General features: G+C 58.3%; 1 protein-coding gene across 5 annotated transcripts in view; it reads right to left on the reverse strand.

Annotated features, from left to right (window-relative positions):
- Positions 1–580: 580 nt before the first annotated feature.
- The window catches only part of VPS37C (VPS37C subunit of ESCRT-I), a 28,626-nt gene continuing 11,675 nt past the window's right edge, over positions 581–17,531 (reverse strand). For 2 of the 5 annotated variants that reach the window (XM_045485433.1, XM_045485432.1), the window contains exons 2-5: positions 7,991–8,088; positions 4,388–4,559; positions 3,616–3,698; positions 581–2,861 (exon numbers count right to left, since the gene is read on the reverse strand). In XM_045485433.1, coding sequence (XP_045341389.1) covers positions 2,139–2,861; positions 3,616–3,698; positions 4,388–4,559; positions 7,991–8,083 — 1,071 coding nt within the window. In that variant the 5' untranslated portion in view covers positions 8,084–8,088 and the 3' untranslated portion in view covers positions 581–2,138. Of the gene's footprint in view, positions 2,862–3,615; positions 3,699–4,387; positions 4,560–4,656; positions 6,712–7,943; positions 8,089–15,971; positions 16,095–17,531 lie in introns of those variants that run through there. The other 3 variants (XM_045485434.1, XM_045485435.1, XM_045485436.1) reach the window with 3 other exon arrangements.

Consider the following 17,531-nt stretch of genomic DNA (forward strand, 5'->3'; position numbering starts at 1 on the left):
GAGCAGGCTCAGCGGTGGCTGAAGACCACTCGGTACGCAGCCAGCTTCGTGGCCCACCGCCCCTCTATCCGTTTAGAACCTGGAAGGGAAGACGTGGCCCCGCCCAGGGGTCTTGGCCAGGCTGACAGCAGGCAGGCCCTGTCCCCCGAGCGGGTGGCAGGAATGCGACGCCAGGCTCCCTAGGCTGAGCCCCGCACGCCCCCTGGTGGGGGCCTGTGGCCTCGCGTGGCCCAAGCTCTGGCCCAGGAAGAGGCAAAAATGTAGGCCCCCAGCGTGAAAGAAAACACCGAACACTGGGTGTGGTATGGAAACCAATCTGACAATAAATTTCATATTAAAAAAAAAGAAAGAAAGAAAACCAGAGAGTAGGAGAGAAAAGGGGAAGGTCGTCAGAGCCTAGCCCCAGGGCAAAGGCGCAGGGGAGGGCAGCAGCTCAAGAGAGGACAGCCAGATAGATGAGGCTTTGTGGACAGGAATCAAAGAGGCCTCTCAGCAGAGCGTGATCCTGAAGGGATTCCACACCCGCCCCAGGCAGCCACATCTTCACCTCGCAAACCCACTGGACGAGCCACAGCACAACTTGTAACTCATCAGAGTTTATTATGGCCATTAATTACACAAACACACCGGCGATCGGTCATCCAGTTCAGAAGCACTCGAACCAGTAGAGTCCATTAGTGATTTCTCTTGATAAATAACTTACGAGAAGCAAGAACAATTGGCAAGGACCCAACAGCGAATGGAGCATCTCGTCGCGAACACCCACCAATGGTGCGTGGGCCGGGGAGGGGGGCAGGCACCGGAAAGTCGAGTTTCCTCGTTGGCCCCCAGCACCCCAGGCCCACTGGATGCTGGGTACTCAAGTAGTGGACATTTCAAGGCACATATGACTTCCTGGCCGATAGCAGCTCCAGAGTCTGCCCTCGAGACCTGGATCCCATCTGGAACAACCAAGGTAAAGCTCCGCTCACCACACCCCTTTGGTCTATTGTCTCTGTTATCACCGAACACGCTCAACATCCCCAGCGTGCCCGGGGGGCTGCAGGCGGCACGAGTCCCAATCCCTGCCCTTTACATTCTGACAAGAGGGAAGCAGAGGAGCTGACTCTGACCCAGTGACGGTCACGGTGTCTGAGGAAGCACCACTTGGGAAGTCGCTGTTAGGGCATCCTTTAATGTGTGTCTCAGGAGGGGTGCCGGGATGGGGAGTTACACGAGGGAGCCAGAGGCAGCAGACGGAGGGAGGGGCTGCTGCGGATGAGATTCAAGGCACTAAAGGAGCGGATGGATGGGGCGGGCCTCAGCAGTCAACCGGAAGTGGAGGGCCCCAGAGAAGAGAGGGCGGCCGCTCCATTCCTAAAGGAGTCCGGTGCCACACCATCTCCTGGGCCGGAGCTGGCCCCTCCCCTCCAGATTCTGCCTCAGATTCTGGGGTCCACCTTCACAGCCCCCTGCTTTCTCGCTGCTCTGGCTCTGCTGCCGTCGTTCAAACCAGCACGCGGGACAAGCTTATCTGACATCAACCTATCGGAGTTCAATTATGGCTTTATGTGATTTAAAAATCAGTGTTTCTCCTTAGTGTTCCCTCCCCCGATCCCACTCTAGCTCCAGGCCATCCTTGAATGGACCAGACGGACGCAGAGTCGCGTCCCTTGCTGTGGGCACCAGGTTGAATGTGCCAGATCCCAGGAGAGAGGGAGGGGGTGAGCGGGGGCCGGAGACCCCCTCGTCACGAAGATAATTGCATTGGGTTCCGGTGTCCGTGAGTGCAAGCACAAGTGCGTGCCCGCGGGCACACGCACCTGCCCACTCACACGGACACCCACGGGGGAGGCACCGAGCTCCCCGCCTGGCTAGCACCAGAAAAGCTGAAGCCAGTCACTGAAAGGAGGCGCTCCCCTCCCCCAGGAGGCCACTAAGTGCCGTGACCGTCTGGTGCGGCCAAGCCAGTCACGCTGCCGGCGCCTTTCCAGGCCTGCACGCTCCCGACCAGGTCCCCCCGAGGCTCCCACGTGCTGACACAAGTCCACAAGGAGGACCCAAGTCCACTTGCAATTTAACCTCGAATCTCAGTGGTGGGCGGGCCAAAGGTTGCAGTACACGTAGAAGTTGGGAAGGGCCGAGGGCCGGGACTGTGTCTAATACCCGGGCCAGGAGGGCCCCTGAGGTGCTGGAAACCCATAGGGAGGGGCAGGCCCGGGAGGGTAGGGCGGCTGGGGGACGCCTGAGGGCTGGGGCTGGCCTGGGAAGATGGGGAGCTGGGGCTGTGTTGGGTAAGGAGGTTTTCCTCCAGTCGAGAGGTAAGGGGCCTGTTGAGGATAGCCAGGACTGGGGGCCCGGCTCCCCGCCAAGGGGTATCCGGGGCCAGAGGCACCAGTGGGGGCCGCGGGATAGCCTGGCCGGGGGGGCGTGCTCCTTTGTGGGGACCAGGGGTAGCCCGCGGCAGCCCGGGGTCCCGGCTGGGCTGACGGGTAAGGGGGGCCCAGAGGCCCACTGTAGGAAAAGGAGGGCTGGGACACCACGGGGAAGGGGGCCGGCTGGAGCGCGCCTTGGGCGGTGGGGCCCACGGGCATGCCAGGAGACGGGCTGTAGGGCAAAGGGTAGGGAGGCATTGCCGCCGGTGGCGGGGGCGGCTCTTCGGCCACAGGGGGTGTCGCCGGGGGGGCCGGGCGAGGCGGGGGCGGGGGGCGCGGAGGAGGGGCGTCACCAGCCGGCTCCTGGGAAACTCTGGGCTTCCTCATCACATCCTGAAGCTTCTCCACGCGCACCCTGCGCAGGTGAGACAGCATCCTCATGGAGGAGAAGTTCTCCAGAAACGTTTCCAAGGGCACCTCGCCCTCCAGGAACTTCTCGGCCATGGCCTAGAGGAGATAAGGTCTGGTGACGACGGGCCTGCCTGGGATCAAGGCCACCCATGTTCCCTGGCTGCGGCCCCCCCACCTCAGCGCACTGCAGCCACCCCCTATCTTCTCTGGCCTCCGTTTGGGAATTTCTCCTCGCGGCCCTCATCACTGCCGACACAGGCTACCTGCGCTCACTGGTGTATTCCGTCTCCCTCGCCAGGGTGTCAGCCCCTGGAGGGCAGGGACTACTGTGGCCATTGCTGTCCCCCGCCCCTGGCGCTGTGCCGGGCTCGCGGTGGCTGCTGCCCGTATGTGATAAATGAATGCATGGACACCAGCTACTCGGTTCCTACTGCAGGCGGGCCCCGGGCTGGGAGGACCTGGTAGCTTCCGGCACCCAGAGCACGGAGAACTGGAGGGAGCCAGTCTGCCCGCGGGCGGAAGAGACGGCCAGAGGGAAGCCGAACAGAGAGGCCAGGCCGCCAGGGAGGGGCTGGGGCCTGGCTTCAGTCCTCGGGGCCTCCTGCTGCGCCACCTTGTACCCAGGTCTGCCAGCTAGCCTGTGGCCCGGCCGGCAGCTGCACTTCCGGCTCCCGCCAGCGGGACCAGGCTCCTGTTCACCCCATCCACCAGGACCGATGGCGTCACTCATCTGTGCCACCGTCTAAAGCCCCCTGTCCCGACTCTACAGGCACCCAGTGCTCGTTCCGAGGGCTCCTGCTCCAGAGGCCGACGCTACCACTGGAATAGGGGGTGACGACGGCCATCTTACCTCAGACTCTTCTTCAATCTTCATGCCTTCGATCTGCAGAAGGTCTAACAAGGTCTCTGGCTTCAGTGCTGAAGCAAACTTCTCTGGAAGGGAGGGCAGAAAGATCGACATTCTGAAAGTGCCTCTTGATCCGGTGCTGGAGGCTAAGGTTTGGGCGAAGACCTTCGGAGTGACCCCTGTGTGTTCCGAGGTCCGGCCACTGCCCTGGGGTCTGCTGTGGAGCCCCCGGTGGCCCAGTTCCCTGAGGTCGCCTTCCTAGGCAGAGAGGAGCTCTATCCACCAAGCCCAGCCCAGACCTTGGCTAGCCGGCCTCCCCAGTGCCACCCGATGCCAGCAGGAAGCAAAGATGCACCAGCGAGCCCCAAGCCTGCTCGGCCTCACTCTCTGAGCATCCGGCTTCCTCACTGTCCAGACCAGGACAGCCCCTCCCACCTCGCAGATAGCAGATCCCGGGACGCGGAGAGCCCAGGGCAGCCCTGGAAACCGGAAGCTGGGCTGGGGGCGTTGAGAACAACAGCACGGAATGCAGGCTGTCTGGATCCAGCCCAAATCCGGCCACGTAACCCTGGCCATGTCCCTGACTCTCTCTGAGCCTCATTCTTCTCATGTTTGAAACAAGAACAGTGGTACCTCCACTTATAGGCTGTTGTGAGAAAACGTACGGAAAGCACTTAGCACGGGGGCTGGGGACACGGTCGTCCTCACTGCTGGCCCTTTCCTGTCTGGGGGCAAGGACAGGGACCTATTCCAGCAGCTCCCAGGCCGCCCCTACCCAGCTTCGCCTTCTGCTCCTGGCACCGCTCCACGAGCTTCCGCAGCTCCTGGTACTTGTCCGAGAGGTTTGAGCGGCTGATCTCCAGGGGACCTTGAAACTCCAGGTTCCGCTCGGCCAGGCTGCGGTTGGTGGCCAGAGCCATCTCTCGTTCCAGCTGCAGGTCCTGGACCTAAGGGAACAGGATGTGGACCGGGAGAACCCTCCCCACCACCACCACTCACCACCGCGGCAGGCTGGACCAGGGGCTTCTGGGACGCATCGCCCACCGCGGCAGAAGTGGACGATGCCCCCGACTGGAGTCCGATAGACCCAGGTTCGGACCCCGAGCAAAGCACTGTGACCCAGGCACCTCATCCCACACCCTCTGTGGCGGATCCGTGCGGAAAACGCACTGACGGTCGGCAGCTTTGCCCACGGCCACAGGGGGAGCAGGAACCAGGCCCACCAAGGGCCGCAGACGCCTCCAGGAAGCAGGGGGACCAATTAATAGGAACAAGTCAGAGGCTTTCTAAGAGGGAAGGGACCAAACTCCCAAACCACTTCTCCCCAAGCTTCGGAGGCAAGAGGCCCACCGTGAGGTGCGCTAAGGTGGCCAAAGCCAGACCACAGGCCAGACGTGCATGAGGCCCCAAAACAGTCACCCTGAGGGATGAGAAAGGCAGGGCCAGACCGTGACACTGACTCAGGAGAAACTCGCCCTCGCCTCCGAGGCCACAGGCATGCCCTGCAGAGAAGCTGTGCAGATGAGCGGGCAGAGGGGGGCCCCCAAGAACTGGAGTGGAGTCTCATCACAGCCAGCAGAAGGCTCCCACCGACACGGGCGACCTGTGGCCACCTGAAGCCAGCCTTTGCCCCCGGACGTCACCCCCTGAGAGCACCTCCCCAAGCCAAGCAGCGCTCTGGCCCTCAGCCAGGTCCCTTGCTGCCACTAGCGGCTGAGGCGACAGCCACAGGAACCCTTCCCGGACCTGCTCTGACCCAAAGCTCCTTCCACGTGCCAGGGAGACCCCTTTACCGAGAGGAGGGCGGAGGCTCAGACCCACCACCCCTGAGACAGTGACACGTGGCACCAAAGAGAGCGCTCAGCACCCAGCAGAGGGCTCAGGGCACAGCTCGGCAGAGGGCGGCTTCCATGCAGGGGCCACCCCGGTCAGCACGTGATGGGCCGGCTCGTCCTCCACCAGGCCATGGGGACCTGGGAAGAGGGGGCTTCCGGGAAGCCTGCCCTCCTGCTGATCCCCAGCCACAGGGCCTTGAGATCCGAGCTCAGGGGCAGGACTGGAGCCTGCTTTTCATGCTCCAGACGGGGAAGAGGGACGTCACATCCGCCTCCCCTCCACGGTGCAGCCACTGGGGCCCAGGGATCATGAGCCTGGCTGTGGTCTCTCTGGTCTCCCTATGACAGCAAGCTGCCTCCACATCTGGGCCGTCTGTATTTGCTGCCACTAACGCTCTTTTGAGTCACTGGGTAAGCTCCAGAGCAGGGGGCCTGAAGCCCTCTGCTCAGCTGCCCCTTACATAGAACGTCTGGCCCTCATGTGTCCACTGCCTTTTCCCTGGGTCTTGGCCAACAAATATATCTAAGCTGTGTCATTCTGCCCTACGCCTTGCCCTATGCATTTCTGCCCCCTCTCCCACGGCCTCCCCCAAATCTTTCTCCACTGGGGGGGTCACTATGAAGCCCGCCAGCTGTCACTTAGAAGAGGTCGATACCACAGTTCCGGAACCCCCGTCAAAAGAGCTCACCAGCCTGCCATGACCCCACCATTCACTGCCCTGTGTGGACACAGGCCCCCTGCTACCTAGCTCTCTTTTCTCCAAGCAGCGTCCACATCCCCAAGCGAACCAGCTCCTCTCTCTCTGCACAGCCACACGGCGACGAGGACGTGTAAAATTGTGTTTTATACGGAAAGTGGTGGAAACCTCGTCCAAGGGCTTTTGCAAGCCTGAGGAGCCTGCCCTGCTTCACTTCCCCTTGATCCCAGAAAGCTTTCCCCACGGAGGATTCAAATCGATCGGTCAGGCTGGCTGCACGCCACAAAATTCGCGTTGCCTGCAGCCCAAGACGTTGTGCGGCCATTTTCTGCACTTGGGCGTAGATTCTATCAGCCTGCTCAGCTTGGAAGTCAAGTAGTGATACTTCTGTGAAGGCTCGCTTCTGCCAAGTTTCACGTGCCATTCAGAGCTGGCCTTGGGATTCCTATAACCTGTGCTCACGGCAGGGTCAAGAAGCACTTTGCGCCCGGGGCGCCTGGGTGGCTCAGTCGGTTGAGCATCTGACTCCTGACTGTGGCTCAGGTCATGATCCCAGGGTAGTGGGATGGGAGCCCCACATCGGGATCCTCACTGAGCACAGAGCCTGCTTAGGACTCACTCACTTTCTCTCTCTCTCTCTCTCTCTGCCCCTCCCCTGCTCAAACACACTCTCTCTGTGTCTCTAAAATTAAATAAACAAACAGACAAAAAACCCTGCTCTATGCCCAGCACTATGCCAGCTGAGGCAGACCCCGGCAGAGTCACGGCCTAACTGACCACAGAGGCAGGCCTGCAGCTTAACCGACACAGGCTTTGCTTTCTGTCCTCGCGGACGGAGCTCAAGTCACCAGGATGTGCCACGGAGCGCCCCCACCTCTCTTCAGACCCTGCCCCCTACTGCGTCCCTACCCCCTCTTCAATCCCTACCCCTGGCAAAGATTGCTCATCTGGGTAGAGGGGCAGGTCGCGGGGCGGGCAGCGAGAGCACAGGCGAGGAAGGGCAAGGGAATACAGCCTCGCTACGCAGCCCTACAGAAAGCAGGAAGAAGCTAGGCGGGGTGGCTTCCCTTCTGTCGAGAACAGGTCGTGAACCCCCAGGAAAGACACACCATGCCGGTTCATCAGTGAAAATAAAAATATATTCCAAGCGCCCATCAGACGAGCTCAGCATCACTTGTGCTTGGGTCTCCGCCCGGCGTTAAGGGCAGCGGAAGGGGCTTCCAGAGCAGTGGGCAGGCTGGCGCCGCTCAGGACAGGACCGCGGTATACCCAGCTCTCGGCCACGTCCAGCCTCCTGACCTCACAGGGGGAGTCACGGTTGAGGACACAGGAGGGCAGGAAAGCCTTTATAAAGTGTGAAGCTCTACACGTCTGCAAGGGTGATTTTATTCCCAGGGGGACTGCGGACAGCGGAGCTGGTTAGGCGCCCTTTGGTAGAGGAAACAGGACTGCACAGGAGATGAGCCCAAGAAGGGCTCCTCCGGAGACGCAGGGCCACACAAGGCCCCTGGGGAAAGGCGGCTACAGAACAGTAGCGGTACCTTTAGAAACCTCCAGATTCAGGCTGGAACAACAACGTGGGGACTCCTGGGGCAGCTGAGTCCCCCCCGAGTTCACATGGGGGCCCTGGACGCCCTAGCACCGCCCCCTAGAACTCCCAGAGGGCCCGGGAACTGGATCCCGATCTCAGGGGCTCCTCCGCCTTGATCCAAACCAGGATGAAGGCCACAGAAAAGGGAGGAGAATATGGCCCAAACTCCCACCAGGCCGGCGTCCTGAAGCAGGGCCTCAGTCCCACCTGCTGGCCTTCCTTCTTCCTTGGGCCCCAGGACAGCTTTGCTCTACCTCAGGGGACTCCAGGGCCAGCCGGTCAATGGCCTCCGGGTCGTTCTGCATTTCCTCCAGCTCCTCCAAGGTCTTGTCTTTTAGTGTCTCCATCCTCCCTGTGAACACAGAGCAAAGCGAGAGACAAACCACGGTTTTCCGACGATGCTTCCAGCACATTCCGGCCACCCTGCCATCCCCTGTCCCCGGGGATACCAGGAAGCCACTCCTTCTCCCAAACCATGAGCAACAGGTATGTGAAAGCACTGGGCAGCCAGAGGCAAAACTGGGATTCCTTACGGTGCGGGATGAAACTACCCAAGGTGCACACGGGACAGGGCAGGACAGGACGGGTGGCCAGGGACAGAGACTACGTTGGCCCCAGGCCGCCTGTGAGCCCCGATGCCAGCATGACCTCCGCTAAGTGTCTATTTCTGTCTGAACCAGAAACACACCCAAACCTTCACACACGGGGGCTCTGCGGCCTCAGCATCACAGGCTCAAGGGCATCGCAGCTAGTTTTATCTAGTGCACCGACAACCTTGGGCTTCCCTCAAGTATTCTCTGCAACTGCAGTCCCCTCCACGTGCCACAGAAACGGACCGTCACATGCAGGTCTCCTTGGAGAAGAACGACCACAAAAAATAATCAAATTGGCCCCTAGGGCAATCGGAAGGCAAAGGACGCTGACCGACCCACAAAGAACATCTGCTTGGACGGGAGAGCTGGTTTTAGCAACCCTCCCCCTCTGTCACTCTGCCCAGAGGGACATCGATTGTCTGTGTGACAGAGGGGTCGCAGCCAAGCCCCGAGAGGGAGCCCCGGGGACCTGGAGAAGGCAGCACAGACACCCCCAGCACACTCTTCCTTTCTGCTGACAGGATTCCCCTGCTGTCTTTTCCAGAAGCACATTTTATAGCTTCGATGTAGATTTTTCTCATTTCGAAAGTGATGTTAGTTTTCAAAAGATTCCAGGTTCGAAAGATAGCGAGACCTGGAGGCCCCCAATCCTTCCGGGTACTGTGCTCAGCTAGCGCGGGCCGACAGTGATGGTTAATCCAAGGAGGTGCTTTGCAATCAAGGACCAAGGTTACGCCCGTGTGGTCGGAAGCGGCCCTGTCCAGGTCTTAGTGTCCCCGTCTGCAATGGAAGGGGCTGGCATCTCCCAGGTCATCAGAAAGATGAAAGGAGAAACGGATCAACAGGGACACCCACCCCATTCACCAGCAAAGCACCGGCTGACTCCTCATGTGCCGGCACGGCTGTTAACGGTACTCCCTTCTGATGCTCAAAAGTGCCCTAGTTTCGACAACAAAATACAGGGTCACCCTCCTGAGAAAGAGCTAGCCAAACAGAGGCACCACCACCGTCTCTTCTCTCCTGAGGGTTCAGGGTGGTCCCGAACCTCCGAGGCAAGGAATGTCAAGTGCAGGTATGCGCCTGAACCCCAGGGGGAAGCCCTCTGAAAACGCAGGCGCCCCGGTCCCAAAGGTAGAGTTCTGTGTCACTAGGCCAGGGCGGGCCCAGAAATCCAGAATCTCCCTTGGGGATGCTGATCCAGCTGATCCAGGGCCAGGTTCCAAGAAAGGCGACAGCTCCCGGCTAGTCAGGTGACCGTGGAGGCCACAGGTTACTGGGCACCGGAGCGCATGCCTTTTGCATGTGTGGTCCCTCCTGATCCTGCCCTGGGGGCAGGCAGTTGGCTCTTTCTGGGTGGGGACCAGAAAGATCAGGAAACGGCAGCCTCAAAATTCAACACCCTTCTGGTCCACATCTCACCCTGCTGCTCCAAAAAGCCTTGGTCTAAAAGCTGGAGCAGGGGAACGGCAGCTAGAACAGGCCCCGGGAAGAACTCCGGAGGCACGCTGCTACCACGCGGCCAACCGAGGGGGTCGGCCATCGACGGGACCGCAGGACAAACGGGAACCTCCCTGAGCCTCCGGGCCTTCATCAGCAGAATGGGCCAGTGTGAGGCTCAGAGAGGGAGGGCACACAAAGCGCTAGCTTAGCGCAAGGTCTGGCTTAGTGCAAATGCCGGCCCGAGGCTCCAACACCACGGAAATTACTTATTAGGCCTCCAGCGTGGCCCAGATCCGGCTGAGAACTTGCTGGGCCTTCGCACCCACAACAGCAGCAGCGCCCAGCCGGGGTCCAAGCACAGAACAGGGTGTCTGCCCGCTCCTGCGGTCAGGGCTGAGCGCAGAGAGCCGGGGGCCAAGGGAAGCTCCGGGGGGGCAGCTGGCGGACCACACACCTCCGGCAAGGTCGGCAGGGCGTGTGCGGAGGCCCCAGCAGGTGAGGCTTCATTCCTCCACACGGTGGGGGGGGGGGGGGGGGGTAGGGGGTCCCGTGCACCCACCGGGGAGCCCCGAGCAGAGTAACCCTCCCCCAACCACTTCGCACGGCGGGTGTCGCACTCCGTGTCCCACACAAGGCAACGTGGCCTCGAGCAACAGGTCGCATACAGCTCTTGGTCTCAGGACACCTCCCACCCCGAACATTATGGAGGAACCCAAAGAAGGTTCCCTTGTGTGGAGTTTAGGTGTCAGTACTGACCATATTAGGTATTAAAAGCGAGCCATTTTTTTCATTTATTTTTTTTTTTTAATGTTCCTAGAAGCTTTAAGTGGAATAGCCTGGGCTTGGAAACAACCCAATGAGAAACAACCCAATTAATAAACGATCATACGATCTGTGGTACGGCTGCATTAGTTATGTGCTACTCTCCAGTAAAAAGGAGCGAATTGATGTATACAACGTGAACGGATCTCAAGGGGATTCTTCTGGGTGAAGAGTCATTTCTATAAACATGCTGCTTATATAATATAGGGGTATATACATATATATATACGTACATATATATATGTATGTTATACATATATACGTGTATATATATATATAACATACGTTATATATATAACCTTCTTAAGATGAGAAGGTTGTCTAGATGGATACACCTGTTCATGGTGGCCAGGGAGAGACATTTTTCAAATACAAGAAGACGCAGGGCCCCCTGGGTGGCTCAGTCGGTTGAGCGCCCGACTTCGGCTCAGGTCACGATCTCGCAGTTTGTGAGTTGGAGCCCCGCATCAGGCTCGCTGCTGTCAGCCTGTCAGCACAGAGCCTGCTTCGGATCCTTTGTCCCCCTTTCTCTACCTCTCCCCTGCTTGAGCTCTCCCAAAGATAAATATTAAAAAAAAAAAAAAAAAGAATACACAAGCCCCCGTATTCCATTAGCCACTAGAACAATCATGTGATCACACGCCATGTACCCTCTGAAAACCCCACTGTATACTCACGCGAGAAACACAGTAAAAAGGAAAATGTCTTAGCTCATGAGAATCATCCTGATCTCACAGGCAGCCTGAAAGGGTCTCAAAGACCCCCAGAGGCCCTGGAAACACACTTGGAGCGCCACTGGCCTAGCGGTTAGGAGAACGGATTCTGCAGTCAGGCTGTCTGGGTGTGATTCCTTCCCTGCTACTTATGAGCCGGCTCATTTAACCTCTCGGTGCCTTAGTTTCTCCGTCCATGCGTGGCACTCAGTGCACACGCCACAAATGCCTGCCGTTACAAGGACCCTGACCACAGTGAGTCCCACCGTCACCCGACCTCACAGAGGAGGCTCAGAGAGGAGAAGTAACCCACCCGAGGTCACACAGCTGGGTGAGTGACCGGGGCAGTGCCCTCCCCAGTCCGGGACTTCGCACCACGTGCCTCACAATCGCCTGAGTTCCAAGTCTTCTCCCAGACCCAGAACTCTCCAGGGCTCTCAAATGAATTTTAACGGAGTTTTCATTTTAACTGAGCTACCCAGGGTCAAACCAGTTTGGCACTGTTGCCCTGCTTTCCCCCTCCCTCTGAGGGAACTCAGGCGGGCCCAGCCTCACCTGACAGAGGAAAAGCAAAGACCCTGGAGAGGAAGGGATTTGTCAACCGGTCCCCGCGGAGGCACGATGAGAACACAGGGCTCAACCTCCTGTGTTGTTTCTACGGAGGGACCTCTGCCAGGACCCGAAACGCACCTCCCTCGGGCGCCTAGGGCTTGGCTCGTCTAGGCATGGTGGGGCCAGGCAGGAGACAGGGGTCTCCAGCCCGGGGACTGAGGCTCCAGGTCTGCAGCCCCGTGGCCGTGGGCCCAGTGAGGCAGCGTCAGAAGCAGCCACCACGGTCTCAAGACCAACCAGCAGAACAAGGAGGCTACCGCTCTCCAGAAGAGTCCAGGCGGGGCCACGTCCACGGGGAGATTCATACGGCGCATGCCTGCTGCACTGTCAGGCTTCCAGAGGCCAGGAGACCCACAAGACGCAGAGGCCAAGCGGGGGGGTACGTCGAGGGGGAGGGTCTGCGCTGGGCTGGAGGCCCAGAAAGCACTGGGAGCCATCCTGACTGGGAGGCACTGACACAGAAGCCACCCTACAGCCACCCCAGGAGACCGGCTTCCTCGATGGGCTTGCCTTCGCCGGCCACTTTTCCTGTTTCCCCTCCAAAAGGGAAATGTGTTGACTAGAGGAAAGCCACCAAAACAAAACCTTTGTCAAACATTCCAGTATTTTATAACCTTCTGAACTGTTTTCCCGCTGGGGCTGACACAGAGCTCTCGATACCTCCGTGTATCTAGTGCCCATCCTTGAACCGGCAGTGAGCGCGGGCGTTCGATGGACGTCCGTGAGAGCAGAGTGGCCCAGTCCCCTCCCCGGGTCGCACAAAGAGGGGCCTGATGTTGCTACAACCTGCACGAGGCCACTGTTGCTTTCACCAGGGACGGGGACGGCCACAGCACCGAGGATGTCACCGGTCATCAAAGTCTGGCGGGAAGCTGCTGTAGACACTTAGCAAGAAAGGGGACTCTGCTGTGTTAAGAATGGTGGCCAATCAAGAAATAAAATTAGCTGCGGTGCACGGAAGTGTGTGGCCGCTCCACGTGACAATCTTTCTCTGCCATCTAAAGCCCCACACCTGGCTCTTTGATGGCCTTGAAATCCCTGCGACACAAATCCCTGTAACATCTAGCTGGTGACCCGAAAAATCGCCGTCTTGCAGACAGCGGGAATTCTCCCCAAAGTGGGCCATGAATGAAGCACACAGATGTCTTACAGAGACCACGCTCTCCCGGCACTGTCCCTGCCTGGGACGCCCCATCCCCAGGGGGGTGCTCCTAGGTGCCAAGGTTGCCCCCACTTCCCCCCCAGGTAGGCACCTTCGCGTGCACCTTCTTGAACTCGGAAGATCAAAGGGACGGGAGAGTGTTCTGGCTCCTGTCTGTGATGACTATCCCGGCCGCTCCCCGACCGGGAAAGATGACCGCCCCCATATCCAGAAAAAGAAACATCTCAGCCCCGTGGTTGCAAAAGACCACTCTCCTGTGTCGATGCCATTTCACTGCGGGCTTCAGAACAGGCCCCTTAGCCAACTCTGCCATTAGTTTATATAATCACTCCAGTAACTAAAGCAAACATGAGGCTTAATTATCCTTATTTCAGAGATGAAAGGAAGCCCAGAAACAAACAGGGTATTACCCAAGGTCCTATAAGCTGTTGGGGTCACACCACGGGAGGCCCAAGTCTCCTTCCACCCCTGCTGCTGTAACATCACAAGCACCTCTGCCCCACCTGCCCTGCCCTTCGCAGGAGAGCCACGAAGATGCTTTAGTTATAAGGTTGCCCGAGATGCAGAGATTACAATCCCATGCGAGCATGCCAATTATCCAGGCCCATCCTGGGTCCCCACCTCCAGGATAGAGGTGGCTCACGACCCCGCCCTCCGACAACAGCTCAGGCCTGGGCTGGCAAGTGTAATCTTGTAGGGATTTATCGTGGCTTCCCCTGCCCTTGGAAGCTCCCGAGGCCTTTCAGAAGTCACAGAGCCACCCCCTGATTCTCAGGGGGGTCACCCGGTGAGGCTGAACACAGCAAGCACTTCTCTGGGTTCAGAATATGGAAAAGGAGGGGCGAACAGGACATTCTGCCCAAGGCCCGCAAAGCAGGTGCCCCTGAAGCCTGGGCACCCACCGCCAGGAAAATCCAAACCGGCACTCCTCAAAGCAGCTGTGACCAGGGACACTACGCAGAGAACTGGAACATTATGGAGAAGTCATCTGGGGACCCCCGGTCCACGGGCTTTGCTTCTGGAGCCTGACAAGTGCAATCACCATGCCCCTCAGCACCCCGGGCCCTGACTCAGACCCCCTTCTGCTGGCCAAGTTGCCCAGGAGGATGCTGGGTACTTCTCAGATGGGGTCTGCAGGAGGGGACAGAGGAAAAGACACGGGCCCCCTTGAAGGCAGGGGGATGGTCTTGTTCACCTGTGTCTCCCCAGTGCCTGGCACAGACCCTGGCCCACTGATAGCTCACAGCAGGGCTTCCAGAAAAAACAGACCACGGCAGGGAGGGAGAGGACAGGTCAGTCAGCTGGCAGAGTCATATGCAAGATGTGGAGATTCGAGAACAGGCCTACTTCCCTTTACCACGCCTTCCTTCATCTCTCTATGCCTTCACTGAGCAAATGTTTATGGGGCAATTACTACCCGCCAAGAACTGCACAAGACCCCAACTAAAAGGAGGAAGGATGATTGGCGGCAGAGGGGTGCAAATAAACTCTGAGTTTTTACTATGCACCAGGCACAACCCCAACATATAAAACTGAGGCCAGGGGCACCTGGGTGGCCCAGTCGGTGAAGCATCTGACTTCGGCTCAGGTCATGATCTCACAGTTCGTGGGCTCGAACCCCGTGTCGGGCTCTGTGCTGACAGTTCAGAGCCTGGAGCCTGTTTCGGATTCTGTGTCTCCCTCTCTCTCTGCCCCTCCCCTGTTCATGCTCTGTCTCAAAAATAAATAAACATTAAAAAAAAAATCTGAGGCCAACTCCCCTCGACGCAATTCAGTTTTTATTTATTTATTTTTGAGAGAGACAGAGACAGCGTGGGCAGGGGAAGGGCAGAGAGAATCCTAAGCAGGCTCAGCGCTGCCAGCACAGAGCCTGATGCGGGGCTGGAACTCACGAAACCGTGACATCATGACCTGAGCCGGAACCAAGAGTCGACACTTAACCGACTGAGCCACCCAGGCGCCCCTCGATTCAGTTTTAAAAAGCAAAAACCTTGAGAACCCATCACGGTGAATGCAGGGACGAGGGGACGTAGCACAGGTGGGGACCAGTGGAGTGAGGAGGGGAAGGGTGGGCGGCTCTGAGGGGTGGGGGTGTCAGAGGCCTGCAAGTCCTCACTGAAGGGGGGCAGCTGGTGTTGGGACAGGAGCCAGAGGGCCAAGGGCAGGTGACAGCAGGGCCCTTGTAAGGAGCCGCTGCAGATCCACACAGCTGAGAGAGGGGAGGAGAAGGCTGGAGGCGCAGACAGGTGGCTCTACAGCAATCACAAGTACAGCGAGACAACACCTCTGTTTGGGGGGTGACACCATCGACTCAAAGGGAATCAGACTGGGAACAAAGTGGGAAAGGCAACGCATGTGCTAATCTGCGTTCCCTCCGCAAGGAGAGAAAAAGTCACTGTGTCCTTGCTAATAAAAAGGAAGAAAAACTTTTTGCTTTGTTCTGTTTTGTCTCCTCCGCAGCTCTCACCTACACCCGAGCTCATGAACTCGGGCACCCACCAGGGCCAGGCAGGCACTGGCGTCAGGGGCCAGCCCAGCGCAGGCACCTCCTGCAGGAAGGAGGGCGGCCCAGAGCCGCCAGGTCTCCCGGGGAAGCCAGGAATGCAGACGCAGGGGACACCTCTCCCTTTTTAAAATTCCAGTAGCCAACACAAAAGTTGTAAAACGACGACACGCCGGGTGGGTCCCTCCATGAGAGACACGTGCCCGGAGGACAGATGCCACAGAAAAGCAGGGAGGACAGGGGGATGAGGTGACAAGGGCACTGCACGGGCACCCTGGGGCCAGCTTTTGCCACCAAGCGCTGAGAATGGGGGCCGACGAGGCTGGAGCAGCCACCAGAAACAAGGGGACAGGCTCGCAGGTGCGGCCCCGGGGCCCGGGTAGCACGCACACAACCAGGAGGGGAAACGAAGTCTCCGGCCACTGGCCCTGCATCTCTCGGTGTCGCCTTCTTTCCATCACTTGATATCTCGGCTACATCGATCTCACACGTCCGGAACAAGAGGAACACGATCTAGCGAGGATAGCGAGGCCCAAAGGTGACTATATGATACCCTGGGGGGTGGAGGCCAGAGGAAGTGCCCTTTCCCGCTGCTCCCTGGGGTGGGGTGGAGGGGGCTGAGGATGTCTCGAGGGAGAAGGGTGCTGGGAAGGGTTCAAACTCAGGGCCGCCTTCCAGATCTGTCCTTGATGGGGGAGAGAGGGGGACCACGCACTGGGGCTCTTGCTCAATCTGCATCTTTGCCAGGACTGTTCAGCTCAAAAACAAATATCAGATCCTTTACAAGGGTAAACGCTAAAAAAAAAAAAAAAAAAAGTAAGGGTGCCTTAAAAAAGTCGGTGGGGCATCCTGATTCTTGATTTCGGCTGCGGTCATGGCCTCACAGTTCGGGAGTTCGAGCCCCATGTCAGGCTCCACGCTGTCAGCCTGGAGCCTGCTTGGGACACTCTCTCTCTGCCCCTCCGCCGCTCACCTGTGCACATATGCACTCACACGGGCGCTCTCGCTCGCTCTTTCTCTCAAAATAAATTAACTTAAAAAAAAAAAAAGAAAGTAGAGGGGCACCTGGATGGCTCAGTCAGTTAAGCATCCGACTCTTGGTTTCAGCTCTGGTCACCATCTCACGATCTTTGTGAGTTCGAGCCCTGCGCTGTCAGTGCCCAGCCTGCTTGGGATTCTCTCTCTCCCTGTCACTCTCTGCCCCTACCCCCTCTCTCAAAAATAAATGAACTAAAAAAAAAAAAAAAAAAAAGTAAAGCAAAATGCAGTATTTTCTGAGCTCAGATCAGAACAAGGTATGCCAGCCTTGGAGCTGCCTGGTGCCTCTTACACCCCTTGTCTCTGTCTGAACAGTTAATGCCAGCTTTCCCCCAACAGGATGCAGAGAAAAGCACGGAATGTGGACTGATGCCCAGGGTCTGCGCTTTGGCTCCACAACCCTGGAGCTGTGTGACCCTGATCGAGTCTCTTCACCTCAGTTTCCTTACCTGGAAAATGGGCTCTGTGACGATAATCCTACCGTAGGGGTTTTGTGCCTCAGATGAGCACGCGGCCCCAAGATGGTTTTGCAAGCTCCAGAGCACTGAACAAATGTTAATTATTCTGCCTCTTGGGGGTAATCCGATGATTCAGGGAGCCTCCTGATGCCCCTGGAGCTCAATATCGAGTCAAGCAAAGTGACTGCCATAACTGAATCGGGACCCAGAGTGTGACTGGGCAGGGTGCCTCTGGATTTCCCGGTTCCCGGCTGGAGATAAAGCACAGGCTCCAGTCGCTCCCCTCCTCACCGCTACCACACCACACTGACTTGCAAGCTACTTCAAGCCCAAAATCACCCTGCAGGGAGCCGTTGTAAAGGCCGTGGGCTTCTTGTACATTTCCCACAAGTAGCAAGTAGTTACCATAGCAACCTGTGCAGTTCCCTATGCCTGAGTTAGAGAGGCCTGGCCC

The sequence above is a fragment of the Leopardus geoffroyi genome, chromosome D1 (assembly GCF_018350155.1).
Source record: "Leopardus geoffroyi isolate Oge1 chromosome D1, O.geoffroyi_Oge1_pat1.0, whole genome shotgun sequence".
In the NCBI taxonomy this organism is placed as follows: domain Eukaryota; kingdom Metazoa; phylum Chordata; class Mammalia; order Carnivora; family Felidae; genus Leopardus; species Leopardus geoffroyi.